Source organism: Podarcis erhardii (genome assembly GCF_964252035.2).
Source record: "Podarcis erhardii genome assembly, chromosome: 17".
NCBI classification, from domain to species: domain Eukaryota; kingdom Metazoa; phylum Chordata; class Lepidosauria; order Squamata; family Lacertidae; genus Podarcis; species Podarcis erhardii.
In genome coordinates this window covers 8,816,501-8,831,530 of record NC_138515.1, presented here as the reverse complement: position 1 = coordinate 8,831,530, position 15,030 = coordinate 8,816,501, and the positions used below count along the sequence as shown (strand labels likewise).

Genomic DNA, 15,030 nt, shown 5'->3' with positions numbered 1-15,030 from the left:
TTTACTACCCCCTTCCTCATTTTCCTCTTGCCCACAGCATGAGGGTACAGTCATACCTCATGTTACATCTGCTTCATGTTACGTTCTTTCAGGTTATGTCCTGTGGCGACCCAGAAGTACCGGAAAGGGTTACTTCTGGGTTTATCGCTCACGCATGCGCAGAAGCGCAAAATGACGTCACGTGCATGCGCAGAAGTGGTGAATCGCAACCCGTGTGCAGACGTGCCGCTGCGGGTTGCATTCTTTTCATGTTGCGAACAGGCCTCTGGAATGGATCCCGTTTGCAACCAGAGGTACCACTGTATTGGGAAAGAGTGTTACTCAACACAAAACCACTTTGAAACCATTGTTCTGTATATAATGGGAACTGCTCTGCGTCCATACAGGGCTGGGGTTCCTTTTATATTTCCTGGCAGGGGCGATGGGTGAAGGTGGGGTGGAACAGGTGCTTGCCTCCTGCTCTGCTGCCCTCAGCTTTGGCCGCTCCCTTCTCCTGGGTGACATGGAAGTGTGGGCAGGCGGGCACCTGCGCTTCAAACATTTGCACTAGCCTGTCCAGGCTCTGACCAATGTTGGCAAGCTCCGAGCGAACGCGCCGCACAGCCGGCACCAGCTCCTGCAGCCACAGCGTTTGCTGCTCCTGCACAGCCTTCAGCCTGGCCTCCATGTGGGACAGCTGCTGCTCAAAGTTCTCTTCCTTGTCCCTCAGCTGCCTTTCCTCCACCCCAAGGCAAAGAGGTCTGGGTGCTAGCAAGGAGGAGGGAGACTTCAGCGAGCCAGGTGGCGTGGAGCAGCCGGCCTCTTGCATTGCACAGAGTGGGGTTCTGGGCTGAGGAGGGCAATCCTCTGGGAAACGGGAGAGGATGCAGGAACCTGTACTCCTGCTCGGAGGCAAAGGGAGCTGAGAAGAAGACTTCTGCGACTGGGCCTTGCTTGGGCCTAAGCGTCCTGACTTGAGGCTGCTCGCTGTCTTCAAGCTGATGGCATCGTCGCTGAGGGAGCTGGACTTGGAGGAATCACTCTGCATGGGGAATGTACTCACGCTCTTGGCAGCAGGACTTGTGCGGGGGTTGGAGACCAGAGAGGAAGAAGAGGAGAGGTCCTCCTCGGAGCAGGACATGGGCAGAACTGGAGTGGCATGGGAGACGTCTAATATCTGAGTTTCGGGTCGGAGAGTCCTGTGCTGCTGCTTCTTCCCTGAGGCTGGGGCTCTGGTTGAAAAGAGGCCCGGTGGCGGAGCAACCATTTTGTGCTTCCACAGAGGTGGCACAAGTTGGGTTTGGACAGCATTCCAAGGCTGCCCTGGGATGGGCACCTTCCTTCACTTCCAGGGAAACCCAAGCGGCAGGACACCCAGAGGGGGTCGGGTTTTATGCCAACACCAAGCAGTTGACGCAGCTGCTCCAAAGTCTCGGTGTGCCTCTGCCACTATCCCTGGGAAATGAGAGCAGTTCTGTTAATCCTGCAGCTGCAAGCGAGCGTAGACTAATCAGAAGCAGATCAAAAGGATCTGGTGTCAGTGAGGGGATGGCAGTCAATTGCCTGGGTTTTGCTGCAAAACTGTTGCTGCACTTTGGCACTGGCTTGGAATGAATTGGACAACGCTGGGTTTCAAGGTGATAGCTATGACCTCGGGCTGGCGTAGTGATTGCTTGGTTGGTGGGGTGCAGCAAAAGGCACAGTTTTTGCTGCAAAACGCTGCAAAACAACTGCAACAGTTTGGCACAGAGTTGTTTTTTTAAAAAAATATATATTTGCATTTTCAAAAACTGGAACAGAGAGCATATTTAACCTACCTCCACTTCCCTTCCCCTCCCCCACTTACAACTTCATACCAAATACAGCCTGTATACATATACCATGGACACAGGTGGCACTGTGGGTTAAATCACAGAGCCTAGGGCTTGCCGGTCAGAAGGTCGGTGGTTCGAATCCCCGCAATGGGGTGAGCTCCCATTGCTTGGTCCCTGGTCCTGCCAACCTAGCAGTTCGGAAGCATGTCAAAGTGCAAGTAGATAAATAGGTACTGCTCCGGCGGGAAGGTAAACAGCGCTTCTGTGTGCTGCTCTGGTTTTGTCAGAAGCGACTTAGTCATGCTGGCCACATGACCCGGAAAAACTGTCTGCGGACGAACGTTCGCTCCCTCAGCCAGTAAAGTGAGATGAACGCCACAACCCCAGAGTCGTTCGCGACTGGACATAACTGTCAGGGGTCTTTTACCTTTACTTTTTACAGCTAAGTTGGCACCAGAAAGATCTATGCAATCTGAGGGAAGTGGGGGAGGCAGAATCTGGAACTGGTTTGATAGTTGGCAGGGCAGAAGAAAAAGGAAGGCCTTCTTTCTGCTTCCCTGCTTTCAGCCACTACTTGAAGACTGGAGAACCCACATAAGGATATTGTGGAACTGGAGGACCCACATAAGGATATTGCTAGGCTGGGAGTGGGGCTGGGCCAGGCACCTTAAACCTTGCCTTCACTATTTGGAGACATCTCCAGTTGACAAACTGTGAATTTGCCTCTCAACTGAACTTGAGATCCTGCCCTTATGTGGACCTGCCCTGAATCAATAATATAAACTGCAAAGGTCGAGGAAGCATTCGGTTCTTCAAAGTGCAATACGAGTCTGTTAGGTAACACCTGATTGGCTGGTTTTATTTGGTTCCTCTCTTCCTTCCTGTCAAATTGTAGATTGTGAGTGCTCAGAGCGAGGGGCTTGCCTTTTGTTTTTTTTTAACTATGTGTCAAGAGACAGGCACATTTCTGGTGTTATATAAAGGATAACAGAGCAATTCTAGCTGGGCCCAGTGGCGTAGCGTGGGGGATGCAGGGGGGCCCGGCCGCACCGGGCGCAACATCTGGGGGTTAGGGGTAGGGGTAGGGGTAGGGGGCGCAAATCCATGGGTTAGGGGGTGCAAATTACTTGCCTTGCCCCGGGTGCTGACAACCCACGCCACGCCACTGGCTGGGCCAAGTCATTTGTGATGTTCTTTCCAGCTCTAACCCATTGTGCTTTGTTGGTTCTTGTTAAAAAAAAGGGATGTGGTGAAACCAAGCTTAGGGGTGGCTATTAGAACTGTCATAGTTTAAAAACAAAACAACAAAAAGATGTACATATAAAATACCACAAAACTCAACAAAAAACCCAAACCTGATGTATTATGAATTGAAGGCTAAGTTGGAATATTCACAATAGCAGCTCAACAGTACAAACTGTTGTTGATTTCACAAATGTTGTGAATTGGCCCCCAAGTGGGCTCTTAGGTGCTTACACTTAGGTGCTTACACTTTATCCGTCTCAACCATTAAAGACGGAGAAATATGGGGTCTGGCCTGATCCAGGAGAATCAGGTTATGCCCATGCTCATGTGGCAGCACTTCTGATGCCACAGATCCTCTAAGCTTGAATTGTTCTGTTTCTTTTCTCTCTTTCAAATGCACACCCCCTTCCAGTGACACTTTGGCAAGCTGTGGCGAGAGAAGCTAGCCACAGCTTGCAAAATTCAGTGTGAGTTTGCCTGTCTTTTTCCACTACCTATTCCAGGAGCCTTGACTTCAGCACTTAGGTGATTTAAAGTAGCTCAGGAATTTTCTTCAGTGGGGGCAAGGAATTCCTTGAAGAGACAAGGAGAGCTGTTTTGACACAGGGGCAAGACCTAGAATAACGTCACTGTGTACTAGAACGATCCTCTTCTTTCATTGTACAATTATGTAAATCTTTGCAATTACGCATGAAAGTTCAAGGCAGCGTGCACTGTTACAATGTTTACAGATGACTGCCAAAGAATACTGTTATCTTGCATGACGCTAGAAACCATCTGGCATGGACATTGAAAAATATACACTTAGTATTTGGCTTAAAGCTCCAGGTCAAATCCAGGCCTGCCATCCTCTCTCTGAGCAACCTGTATCATTGGGCAAAACATTTTCCAATTCTGGGTGTGAACTCCTGGTTCCTCTCAAGGGAGCGGAGTGCTTCTCCCCAACAGATTGCCCAAGCACCTCTCCGATTAAGCACAGGATATCCTGCATGGTGTAGGACCAGTGGCGTAGGGTGGGGGGTGCAGGGGGGGGGCGGCTGCACCGGGCGCAACATCTGGGGGTTAGGGTTAGGGGGTGCAAATCCACAGGTTAGGGGGCGCAAATTACTTGCCTTGCCCCGGGTGCTGACAACCCACGCTACGCCACTGTGTAGGACTGGCATCTTAGCAAGACTCGGGCTTTAAAATGGAGTTGCAGTAATCTAGACACACTGGCTTTTCGAAGCAAAGCCAGGCAATGGGTTTTCCACTGACTTGAAATATCACCATTCATGTTCTGAGAATGCTTGTTCCTTGGGTGGTTCTGGCCTTCAATTATACTTGTCAGAAAGCACTGTGCTATGAGGAGAACATGAATCACACTGCAACCCAATCTGACTGTGTATCCACAAGGAAGTAGGATATCAAATGAGGGCATAGAATCATGTACAAAACTGAATATCCATCTGTATCGCGATTGGTCAAGCATCTTATTTACAATAATTGATGCTTAAAGCTAGAGTTTTGTCATGGTAACCCCTAAGAGCTGGGGAACAGGAAAAAAATGGGAAATCCTTTTATAAATAAGGATCATTTAACTATTCTCACTATAATCTCACAGGTAATCCTTGCTAAGCAGTGGCGATTATTGTGTGGATGAAAACTCCATTCTTGTTTTCATTAGTCTGAATGGGCTGTTTTGTAAAGCTGGGGAGACAGGGTTGTAACAGGTATGTTACTTGCAGCCAATAAGGTTACAAACACTCTTCTTTGGGGAAAGATGTGGCCATGTTCCATTTGCAATGTCCTCCTTCAAACAAGATGGTCCCAAGATACTCAATGCCACAACAGTGTCATGCCTCTCCACCCTTGAATAGCAGCCGGACCTTATTCCTAAACTTAATGGCACCAGTGCTTTTTATGTAGGGTGTATTGTGCATTCCACAGGATCCCATGGGATCTGCTCCATGCTGGTGGTTCTGAGCCATAAGAGAAGCTCAGTTGCTGGTGCAACCATCGCCTGCGATCTTCATGTGTGCAATGATTGTTTCGATATCCAGACATAACACTCCACATCACTGCAGGCACTTAAAGCCATTCATCTCATCCTCCTGCATTCTATTACATCAGAGAAGCAGGAAGGAAAACAGCAAAGAACAGCTTAAACAGACAATGTCAGGCTAGGCATCTGATCACAGTTCCAAAAACCATGGTGAGGGATCTCAGTTCCGGGTTGTCTAACACCCAACCACAAACCAGTTTCACTGCGTATAGGAAGAGTCCTTCATAAACCCCAATTATAGCACATGCTGGGTATGAAAATCTATCAGTCAAGGTCTACCTTCCACACATATAAATATGATTGGAGTGCATGTCTGCTTAACCAGGCTTGTTATTTTGGGGGCACATACCTCTAAATAACTGGAGATTGTCAGCAAACGGGTTTATACCAAACACTCCAAAAGGTATGCTCTCAATCTGGGATAAGCCCACCTCTGAATCTTGGTTGTGCAAGCAAGCCTAGCAATGTAGCTTGGCTAGACCCACTGAGACCCCCAAAGCAGATCATCTTGAAGGACTGGGCAGTGCTAGTTTTTGACTAAAACATAACGGCCAATGAAAGATCATAAAGTTTGAGAAGAGTCTTGCCGAATTCTTGGGCCAACACCCATTTCCAGAGCTGTCCTCTCTGCCCTTCATCCTCACACCTTCCTCTTAAATCTATATGCTGAGGTAACGACCTTCTCATTTTCTCTTACCTGTGGGTAGCCATGACCATCACCCATCAAGACCTCCCAGAAATAACCAGCTCTACCTGGCTAAATTTCAAGGCAAATGAGTGGTTGGCAGGCTGGCCAATAGGAGTGGGGGAAAGGAAATTGTGAGAAACCATTGGTCAAAGGCATAATCACCAGCCCATCTGAGGCCACACCCCTCACTGTGAGGTACACAATGGCTCCTGGGAGGACAGGTGTCAGCATGTGAGAGGCTGTTCTGTAGCAAGATGAGAGTGCTCACTACTATGTTCAGTCAAAAGGTCACATAAACGCAATAGCTGAAAAAGCAACACTCCTCTCTGATCCCAGATGTCTTGAGTCAGGTTATCATCACTTACTCAGAAGGGACGTGGGTGGCGCTGTGGCCTAAACCACTGAGCCTTTTGGGCTTGCCAATCAGAAGGTTGGCGGTTCAAATCCCCGTGACGGAGTGATCTCCCATTGCTCTGTCCCTGCTCCTGCCAACCTAGCAGTTCAAAAGCAGGCCAGTGCAAGTAGATAAATAGGTATGGCTCCGACGGGAAGGTAAACAGCATTTCTGTGTGCTCTGGTTTCCGTCATGGTGTTCCGTTGCGCCAGAAGCAGCTTAGTCATGCTGGCCACATGACCCTGAAAGCTGTATGTGGTTTGTGGCTGTTACATTAGAGAAGCTGCTGAACATTTTGAAATAAACGTTGCCACTTGACACGCTCAAAGGCTTTTTCTGCATCTGTTACTTTCACAAAGGGGTAATGCAAATACAAAGGGGTGCAGAGGCACACCTTTAGCTCTAGCCATGTAGACCCTGTGGTCATGTGGCTTCTTGTGGCTTCCCATGTGTTTGGTCTGCAGTGGGGAGCCTGTTGTACTTGTGTCGGATTCCCCATGCATCAATGGCCATAAGTATACCTCTGAATACCAGTGGCTGGGAATCACAAGCGGAGAGAGGTCTGTTGCACCCAGGTCCTGCTTTCCAGGGGCACCTGGTTGGCCACTCTGAGAACAGGATGCAATACTAGATGGGCCTCTGACTTGATCCAGCAGGGTTCTTATGTTTTATGCCATCTAGAAGCCCCACAGTCTTTTCTACTCACATGACTCTTTCACACAAGTAACAAATGAATAGGGCTACTATAGGAGAAATCTGCCTGCAATACAGCCCAGTGTCTTATTAGCTTGTTTACTTTGTAAACTTTACTAATTATAAAGATCTTATTGACCTGATTTGACAATTGTACAGCTAGAGGATTTCGTCATTGTGGGGTTTCCCTTTTTCTTATATAGTAATTAAATCATTGCTTCATTCCAAGTATTTGGAACTGGGATGTTGTTGCAGACATGCATTTAATAGATTAATTCCTAGAAAGAAGCGAAATACCTATAAGAGTCTTACACTGTTTAGTTAGAAGGCCATCCGATCCAGGTGCTTTGTTTACCTTCAGACTCTTTATAGACTCCATAGACTTTTTCACAAGACAACTAAAATACTGCTATTTCCTTTGGGAAAGAGCGGGTTTTCATGGGGAAATGCACGGCGGAGGATCAGGAAAGTCTGGATCTGTGCCTGGAAATGCAATGCAAAGGTAAGTCTGGATGAGCCTCATGTTTATGTCACAGAGTTTTTGTGAAAAGAAAATGGGGAACGAGGAAATCAATCTGGCCCATATACCCAACTCCAGCATTAGTCTAGTGGGACTATAAACTCCAAAACCGATCTCCCAGCTGAGTCATTTTTGACTCTTCTTGAGCAAATTGCAATTCACATGGGATACTTAATGCAGGAGTCATATATTGGTCCAAGCTTTAATCCTGATAAATACTGTAAATATATATTATCAATGTTTGTTCTTGTAGGGAAAAGCTTATTGTTCCAAGAATTGAGCTATGTTTTAAAGTTTAACAGTTATTGGTTCCTTTAACATTCAGCATCTAAACTTTATTTTACTTATGACACAGTCTAAAAAAAAAATAAAAGAAGAAAAGAATATTTAAATAAGGCCATATAATTGACTGAGATTTGTTCATGTCTGTCCTTATGTAGGCTTCTAAGGCTTCAGTAATCAGAATTATTTTCTGTAATTTTCTATGTTTTTGATTCATTGTTCTGAAACTGTGCTTCTGTCATATCTGATTTGCCTAAAGTTACAGTTCTGTACTTGAAATGGGAGTAAACCCATTGCACTCAGTGGAGCAACATTGTGCCGCAATAAATTCCTCCGTCTCCTCTTTATTCTTGGTGTTCTTGTTCTTCGCACACGTATTTCAAAAGGGAATCCCCATTTTTACTTAATCTTCCCTTTAATCTCACAGTGAGATATTTGAAACCTGTGTTCTCGTAAAGTTATCAGCAACCTAGTTGCCAAAAAGACCCCCAAACACTGGAAATGTTGACCTTTCAATGTCAGGTCTCCCAAACAGCTGATATTATTGCTATGGGACAGCCAAAGAGACAAATATCTGTTTAATGTTTTCCTTCATGCTAGCACTGGATCAGGGTTCAGCAAACATTTTTATCAGGAAGCTGGTCCACTCCCTCAGACCTTGTGGTGGGCCAGACTATATTTTGAAAAATATAAATTAAGTGGTACCTCGGGTTACAGATGCTTCAGGTTACAGATGCTTCCAGTTACAGGCTCCGCTAACCCAGAAATAATACCTCGGGTTAAGAACAGAAATCGCACAGCAGCGGTGCGGCGGCAGCGGGAGGCCCCATTAGCTAAAGTGGTGCTTCAGGTTAAGAACTGACCTTCAGAACGAATTAAGTTCTTAACCTTAGGTACCACTGTACCCTGCAAGCCAGTCCCGCAGCTGCTTCCGGACCTGGAGGAGGTACACACTCTGCATGTGCTCAGGAGCACGTCTCAGCGATGCCTGCTCACCGGCATTGATGAACAGCAGCCTCTCCATCGGCCCGCCTCCATGGAGCTCCGAGGCGGCATGCACCATGTACTGCCACCCGTCGTCTGAGGCCGGGTCAGCGGGCAGGCCGCGCACTCAGAGCGCTGGGCAGGCAGTGTGCAGCTCGCCCTCTAGGTGCTTCAGCATGGCTCCCGAGCACTCCACCAGCAGCAGCACCAAGCCGGGTGCCAGGCACGGGTCCAGCAGGCACGCCATGCTCCGACTGAAGCCCCGTGATGCGCCCGTCATGATGCCCATGGCGCAGTCCAGACCTGCTGCCTGTCCGCCAGCCTCTCCATCTATGGCTGCGCTGGGCTTACCTCAGTGCACGGGCAACGAGGCTTCGGATTGGCTGCAGGAGCTTCCTGCAGCCAATCCGAAGCTGTGCAAGTGTCACAGAAGTCAATCCCTGCGTGGTGAGGCGTCTTCGGCTTCTTTTCAGGGAAATGCCGCACTGCGCTCGTTTAGCTCAGCGCAGGGACTGACTGATGGGCAGCAGGGTCCACGGGCCGGATTTACGAGCCTGGTGGGCCGCATCCAGCCCCCGGACCGTAGTTTGCTGACCCCTGCACTGGATGAATACCATATGCTACTCAAAGTCTGATCCCAGCATTCACAAGAAGAGATATCTGCATGAAATCCTTTGGGAAGAAGGTTAATAATAATATTATTGCAACATCTGCATAGACTGGCAGCAGCACTCCAGGACAGGAGCCTCTCGCAGTTGTACATGGAGATGCAAAGCAGATGAGCTCCAGCTTTCTCCCTTTCTGTCTATGCTTTTCTTCCTCTGCTGATCTTAAGATTCTTTTGTCTGCTCCTATAGAGCACTCCTATAGTGCTGTGTCTGCAGCAATCGGCAGACCTGTCACAGACTCTCCAAGTGTCCCTATTTTCCAGGGACAGTCCTAGATTTACAGAAGCCATTCCTGTGTCTGATTTGGTCCTGGAATGTCCCACTTTTCCTCAGGACACCCCTATTTTCCTTGGAGAAATGTTGGAGGGTATGGGCTTATGCGACCTGCTAAGCCAAGGATATAAGTAACTCAACAACCTTCAGAAGATATCTGAAGGCAGCCCCGTATAGGGATGTTTTTTAATGTTTAATGTTTTATTATGTTTTTATATATGTTAGAAGCTGCTCAGAGTGGCTGGGGCAACCCAGTTAGGTGGGAGGGGTATAAATAATAAAATTATTATTATTATTATCATGGAATAGGGCACCTCTACTTTCATTGGAGAAATGTTGGAGGGTATGATATCAGCCTAATTTTGTCCCAACTAAAGGTAAATTTTACTGTGACAGGAAGGTAAATGGATTTTCCGTGTGCTCTGGTTTCCATCATGGTGTCCCGTTGTGCCAGAAGCGGCTTAGTCCTGCTGGCCACATGACCTGAAAAGCTGTCTGTGGAAAAATGCCGCCTCTCTTGGTCTGAAAGCGAGATGAGTGCCACACCCCATAGTCGCCTTTGACTGGACCTAACCACCCAGGGGTCCCTTACCTTTACCTTTTCCCCCAAGTAAGGTGGAATCTACACACACATAAAAAACCATTCTGAAAATGATTTTTAAAATAGCGTTTTTAAAAATACATTGAATTTTCCATAAGGCTCACCATCTCCATCTAGTGTCACAATGGATATTGCACTTAAAACACATTTAAAACGTTTTATTTGCAGCTGTATAGCCGAGTCCTAAAGTTGATGGAAAAAGTTATTGAGATGTTCTAATAGTATGAAGGAAGAGTTTGGCTGAGGAAAATAATTGCTTTGGCGGTCACCAAACTCTTAGAATTCTTTGAGGACATCAGCAAATAGAATGGTATATCAGACAGCTTACAACTGGGCTTACAGCCAGGTTTTGGAAAATTGGCACCAAACCCTCTTATTAAAACTTAGCTATCATGGGGCAAGGGGCCGTATCCTCTTTTTTGGGGGGGGGGAAATAATAATTTTTATTAATTTACAATTACAGTTGAATAATAGCCTCATTATAACAATATCAAATTATACCAAATTATATAATTTAGGTGGCCCCCTGCATGCTAGATTTGATGGTTTGATGTTTTTCTTTATTTCTGTATTCCAAAATCTTATTAATTTCAATTACATTCCAGTCAAAATAATAATCCCTTATACAACAGCTGCAGTATTAATAACTTCTATTTGCGTTGACACATGAAATGATTTATAGAGCTACAAGTGAGGCACTCAAACTATATCCTTATTCTTCCTGTGTGTGGCAATTATTCTGTCTGTGGTATTTCTTCCTGTCCTTGTAAAATGTTGTGTCTATCTTTTCCTGGTTGTTGCTGTTCTCCACCATGCCTTGGGCGGAGTTGATATCCCTTTGTTGTTCCAGAAATTTCTCCATCGCTCCGTCCTCATAGGGACTAAAAAATGTTTACAAAAATAGGAAGCTGATCAGGAATAAAGAAGCAGCTTTCATGATGAAAGAGACATTGAAATGTATACAGTGGAACAATTTCTGTTTTATCTGTCCACTAATTATATGTTTATTGGCCTCATCCTGCCAGAATGCCCTTGCAAATAGCTAGGAGCCTGCTGGAGTTACCTTGGCCTGCGGCCAATCTCTTGACAGTAAGATTTCTCTCCTTGTAGCAGCTATATAGATGAGGGAAGTTTGGCTTTTCAAACCCCTCCTGCACAACACTTGGAAACTTACTATTTGTGCTGCACCCCTGGCTCCCTTGGCAATGGTCTAACAAGGGTGTTTTTAAGCATTCGTTTAAAGCAATGCCATATCTGTCCTCCCAACATTTCGGTCCTTCAGCTTCACGAATACTCTTGAATGAATGAATCTTTATTTGCCACGGACAGAATAACTGCCACACAGAGGAAGAACAAGGATATAGTTTGAGTGCCTCACTTGCAGCTCTTTATTTGCTATGGCCGATGCCCATAGCAGTAAAACAACAATATGATATACAGTGGCACCTCGGGTTAAGTACTTAATTCATTCCGGAGGTCTGTTCTTAATCTGAAACGGTTCTTAACCTGAAGCACCACTTTAGCTAATGGGGCCTCTGGCTGCTGCCGCGCCGCCGGAGCACGATTTCTGTTCTCATCCTGAAGCAAAGTTCTTAACCCAAGGTAATATTTCTGGGTTAGTGGAGTCTGTAACCTGAAGCGTATGTAACCTGAAGCGTATGTAACCCGAGGTACCACTGTACAAAGAATAGGAATAAAAAGTCAGTAACATAAAATACATTTTAGGGTTTTGAATCAATAGTCAAATAGTGGATCTTATTCTGATTGCCCCAGCTAGAAACCTTACAACCTTTACTATCACCTGCTCATCTTGATCTGCCAAGAGAAAGGACACTGTGGCAGTGGTTGGGCCACCCGGAATGGACAATAAAAGAGGAGTGATAATATCTTTCCTAAAGTCTTAATAAAGAGTGCAAGCCAGAAGAGTGCCACCAATTCGGTACTGCCATCTCCACAGGAACATAAGCGCTTTTTGTGTGGAATCTGTTGGAATTATCCGTCAAGTACAGCCAAGGGCAATACATTCAATCACAAATACTTTTTGGCAGCATTCCTCTACCTTTGTTGACTTCTGACCTCCGCCCGTACAGTCAGTGTTTTTCCATTCTTACAACACAGCTTAACCCGCAAAGCCTGATCTGGCCTTATTGCCTCATAGTACCCTACATTAAAGAATGGCTTATACATCTGTAAACCTGGAAACTGGACAAGACCAGAAATCTCACCTAAAAGGAGGGAAACGATGTGCTACGTGCATGCAACCAACAGTTACCCTTTCTATTACTGGCATTCAGTATTTCATTTGGCGTCAAAATGGCGCTAGCTGCTGTGCGGAACAAAAGAAGCCGTGTGGTATCATTTCGGAGGACTTGCAGTCATCCCTAGATAAGCAGGTAGGTGGAGTTTAGTTAGGTCATTGCAGTGACCCAGGAGCACCTTAACATGATAACAGTCCTTAAAGGAATGATGCTACTCTTTCAGATCTGGACGGACCAGAACAGGCATGACCTGCAATTAATACTCTGACATTTATTTATTTTGTTTCGCAAGCTTTAGATACTGCTCGATTGTAATAACACCCGGAAGCAATTAAGTAATAAAAGGCTAAAATGATAATTTTTCAGGGAACAATCTATCTCATCCGGCAATAAGTCATTGGTCTGTTAGGGATTCTCCACCTTAAGCAAATCTGGATTTAGTTGCATGAAGCTCACTGGAAGATAACCATTCATCCAGCCCCAGGGGGATTGTGGGAATAAAATGGAACGGAGAGAACTATGTTTATGGCCTTGAGCTCCTTGAAGGAAAGGCAAAATATAAATGTAGGCAATAAATATGATGCAACATGGTAATTACCCGCAGATCTTAACTAAATTGCAGCACCTGACCTCCACTATCGCTATGTCATGTTTGGTGTCAATGCTGGCCAGCAAATCAACATTGGACTAAAGTTCTGTTTGTGGCAACTGATTGGTTGCCTTCCTCTTCCCATGTTCCAGCTTGTCGATATCCTTGTTAAACTGAGGTGCCCAGAACCTGTCACAGGACTCCAGGTGTGGTTCACAACTGCACAGATCTGGAGATGCCGAGTGGGGATCAGTGGCTAGCCTGGAGATTCTGGGGGCTAGATCCATAGGGGCACCAGTTGCCTATGGTTGTCCAAGAAGAGACTCTATGGCACACAGAAACGTTGGCCTCCATTAACAATCATGGGGCTGTGTTGCTGAGGGTAAACATTCTCTCCCTAATCTAGAAGTAAAATATCTGTAAGCTAGAAAGAAAGTTAGGCCTCTTAGCTGCTGTGGGTTTGTTGGGTTAGGAGTCAATACAGAGATGTTTCTATGCTAATGAATAGAGCAGGTAATTGAGTGAGCAAATGTGTTTTCTTTCTCTTTTTTTAATAATATTTTTGTTAGTTTTCAATTACAATCCAATAATAGCCTCATCATATCAATACTAATTTATTACAGTGGTACCACCATTTACGTCCACCCTGTCTTCTGTCCATTGTGGTGAACGGGTTACTTCTGGGTTTGCTGCTTGCACATGCACAGAAGCACTAAAATACGCTTCACGCATGTGCACAAGCGCAAAACTGCTCCGTGTGTGCACACAGAATGGTGCTTTGTTGAGCATCACGTTCGTCGGGCGTCCGGGGCTCTAAAACGGATCCCGGACTCAAAACAAGGTACCACTGTATACAATTATTATTACCAATCGTTCAAATACAGATTTAGATAATTTGGATAAAGTGGGCCCCCGCGTGCTAGAATTGGTGGCTTGATTATTTGCTTCACTTCTGCGTTCCAAAATCTTATTCATTTCCATTACATTCCAGTCATAATAATAATCCCTTATACAACAACTGCAATATTAATAACTTCTGTGCCTTGGGCAGAACTGATATCCCATTGTTCCAGAAAATTCTGCATCGCTCCATCCCTTGCTTCATTGTTTTGCAACTTTAACAACAGCTGCAAAAGTTACTCTGTCCCAAGAAATAATCTGTTGTCACCATTTTTCTTCTCGGCCTGGGAAGCAGAGTGGTCTTTCAAACTGCAGATGACTCATTAAAGAACCTTATCAGTTCCTTGGCAAGTTCACAGACTCCTTTCATCCTGCCTTCCAACTGAAGATATATGAGCAATTATATTTCCAATTAAATTAAATTCAAAGTCCTCTGCGTTATTCAGTTCGCTCCATAAATAATAAACAACGGGGAAGAGTCAGCTCTACAATCGTACATTGGTTTTCAAACAGCTTAGTTCTCGAACATTTTGATTCCCTTATGCTGCAAACCTGGAAGTGACTGTTCCGGTTTGCAAACTATTTTTGGAAGCTGAACGTCTAATGGGGCTTCCGCAGCTTCTGATAGGCTGCAGGAGCTTCCTGCAGCCAATCAGAAGCCGCGCTTTGGTTTCCGAATGTTTTGGAAGTCAAACGGACTTCTGGAACAGATTCCATTCAGCTTCCAAGGTATGACTGTAATGTGTTTTCTCCCCATCCTCTGCACATGGTGGACACTTTCATCAGCAAACACAGAACATCATCTTCTTCTCCACTGACTGAATCCACCAGGAATAATTTCTGCCACTTTGGAGATGCCGAGGAAATGAAACCCTTACCCTGCTGCCTCGGTTTCCCCACCCCCAGATACCAAAGGATTGCGTGCCTTCATGTGTTGCCCTACTTTGTTTAGGTTCCTTGTGTCAATAATGTGCCTCCCAGCAGAACACTGCCAAATCCCTGCTTGGAGCACTTAGGGGATCTCCCTCAGCAGGTCAACAAGGTCAGAGCACTGGGAATTCCTCCAAGCAGAGGGGTTGGGTAGCTCACCCACGTTGACAG

General features: G+C 45.9%; 1 protein-coding gene across 1 annotated transcript; it reads right to left on the bottom strand.

Annotated features, from left to right (window-relative positions):
* Positions 1-336: 336 nt before the first annotated feature.
* Positions 337-5,922, bottom strand: LOC309332667 (uncharacterized protein). The gene is made up of 2 exons (XM_081845788.1): positions 5,777-5,922; positions 337-1,434 (listed from the first exon to the last, which is right to left on the bottom strand). The coding sequence occupies exon 2, from the start codon at positions 1,244-1,246 to the stop codon at positions 401-403; it is 846 nt and encodes a 281-aa protein (XP_081701914.1). The 5' UTR covers positions 1,247-1,434; positions 5,777-5,922; the 3' UTR covers positions 337-400.
* Positions 5,923-15,030: the final 9,108 nt, after the last annotated feature.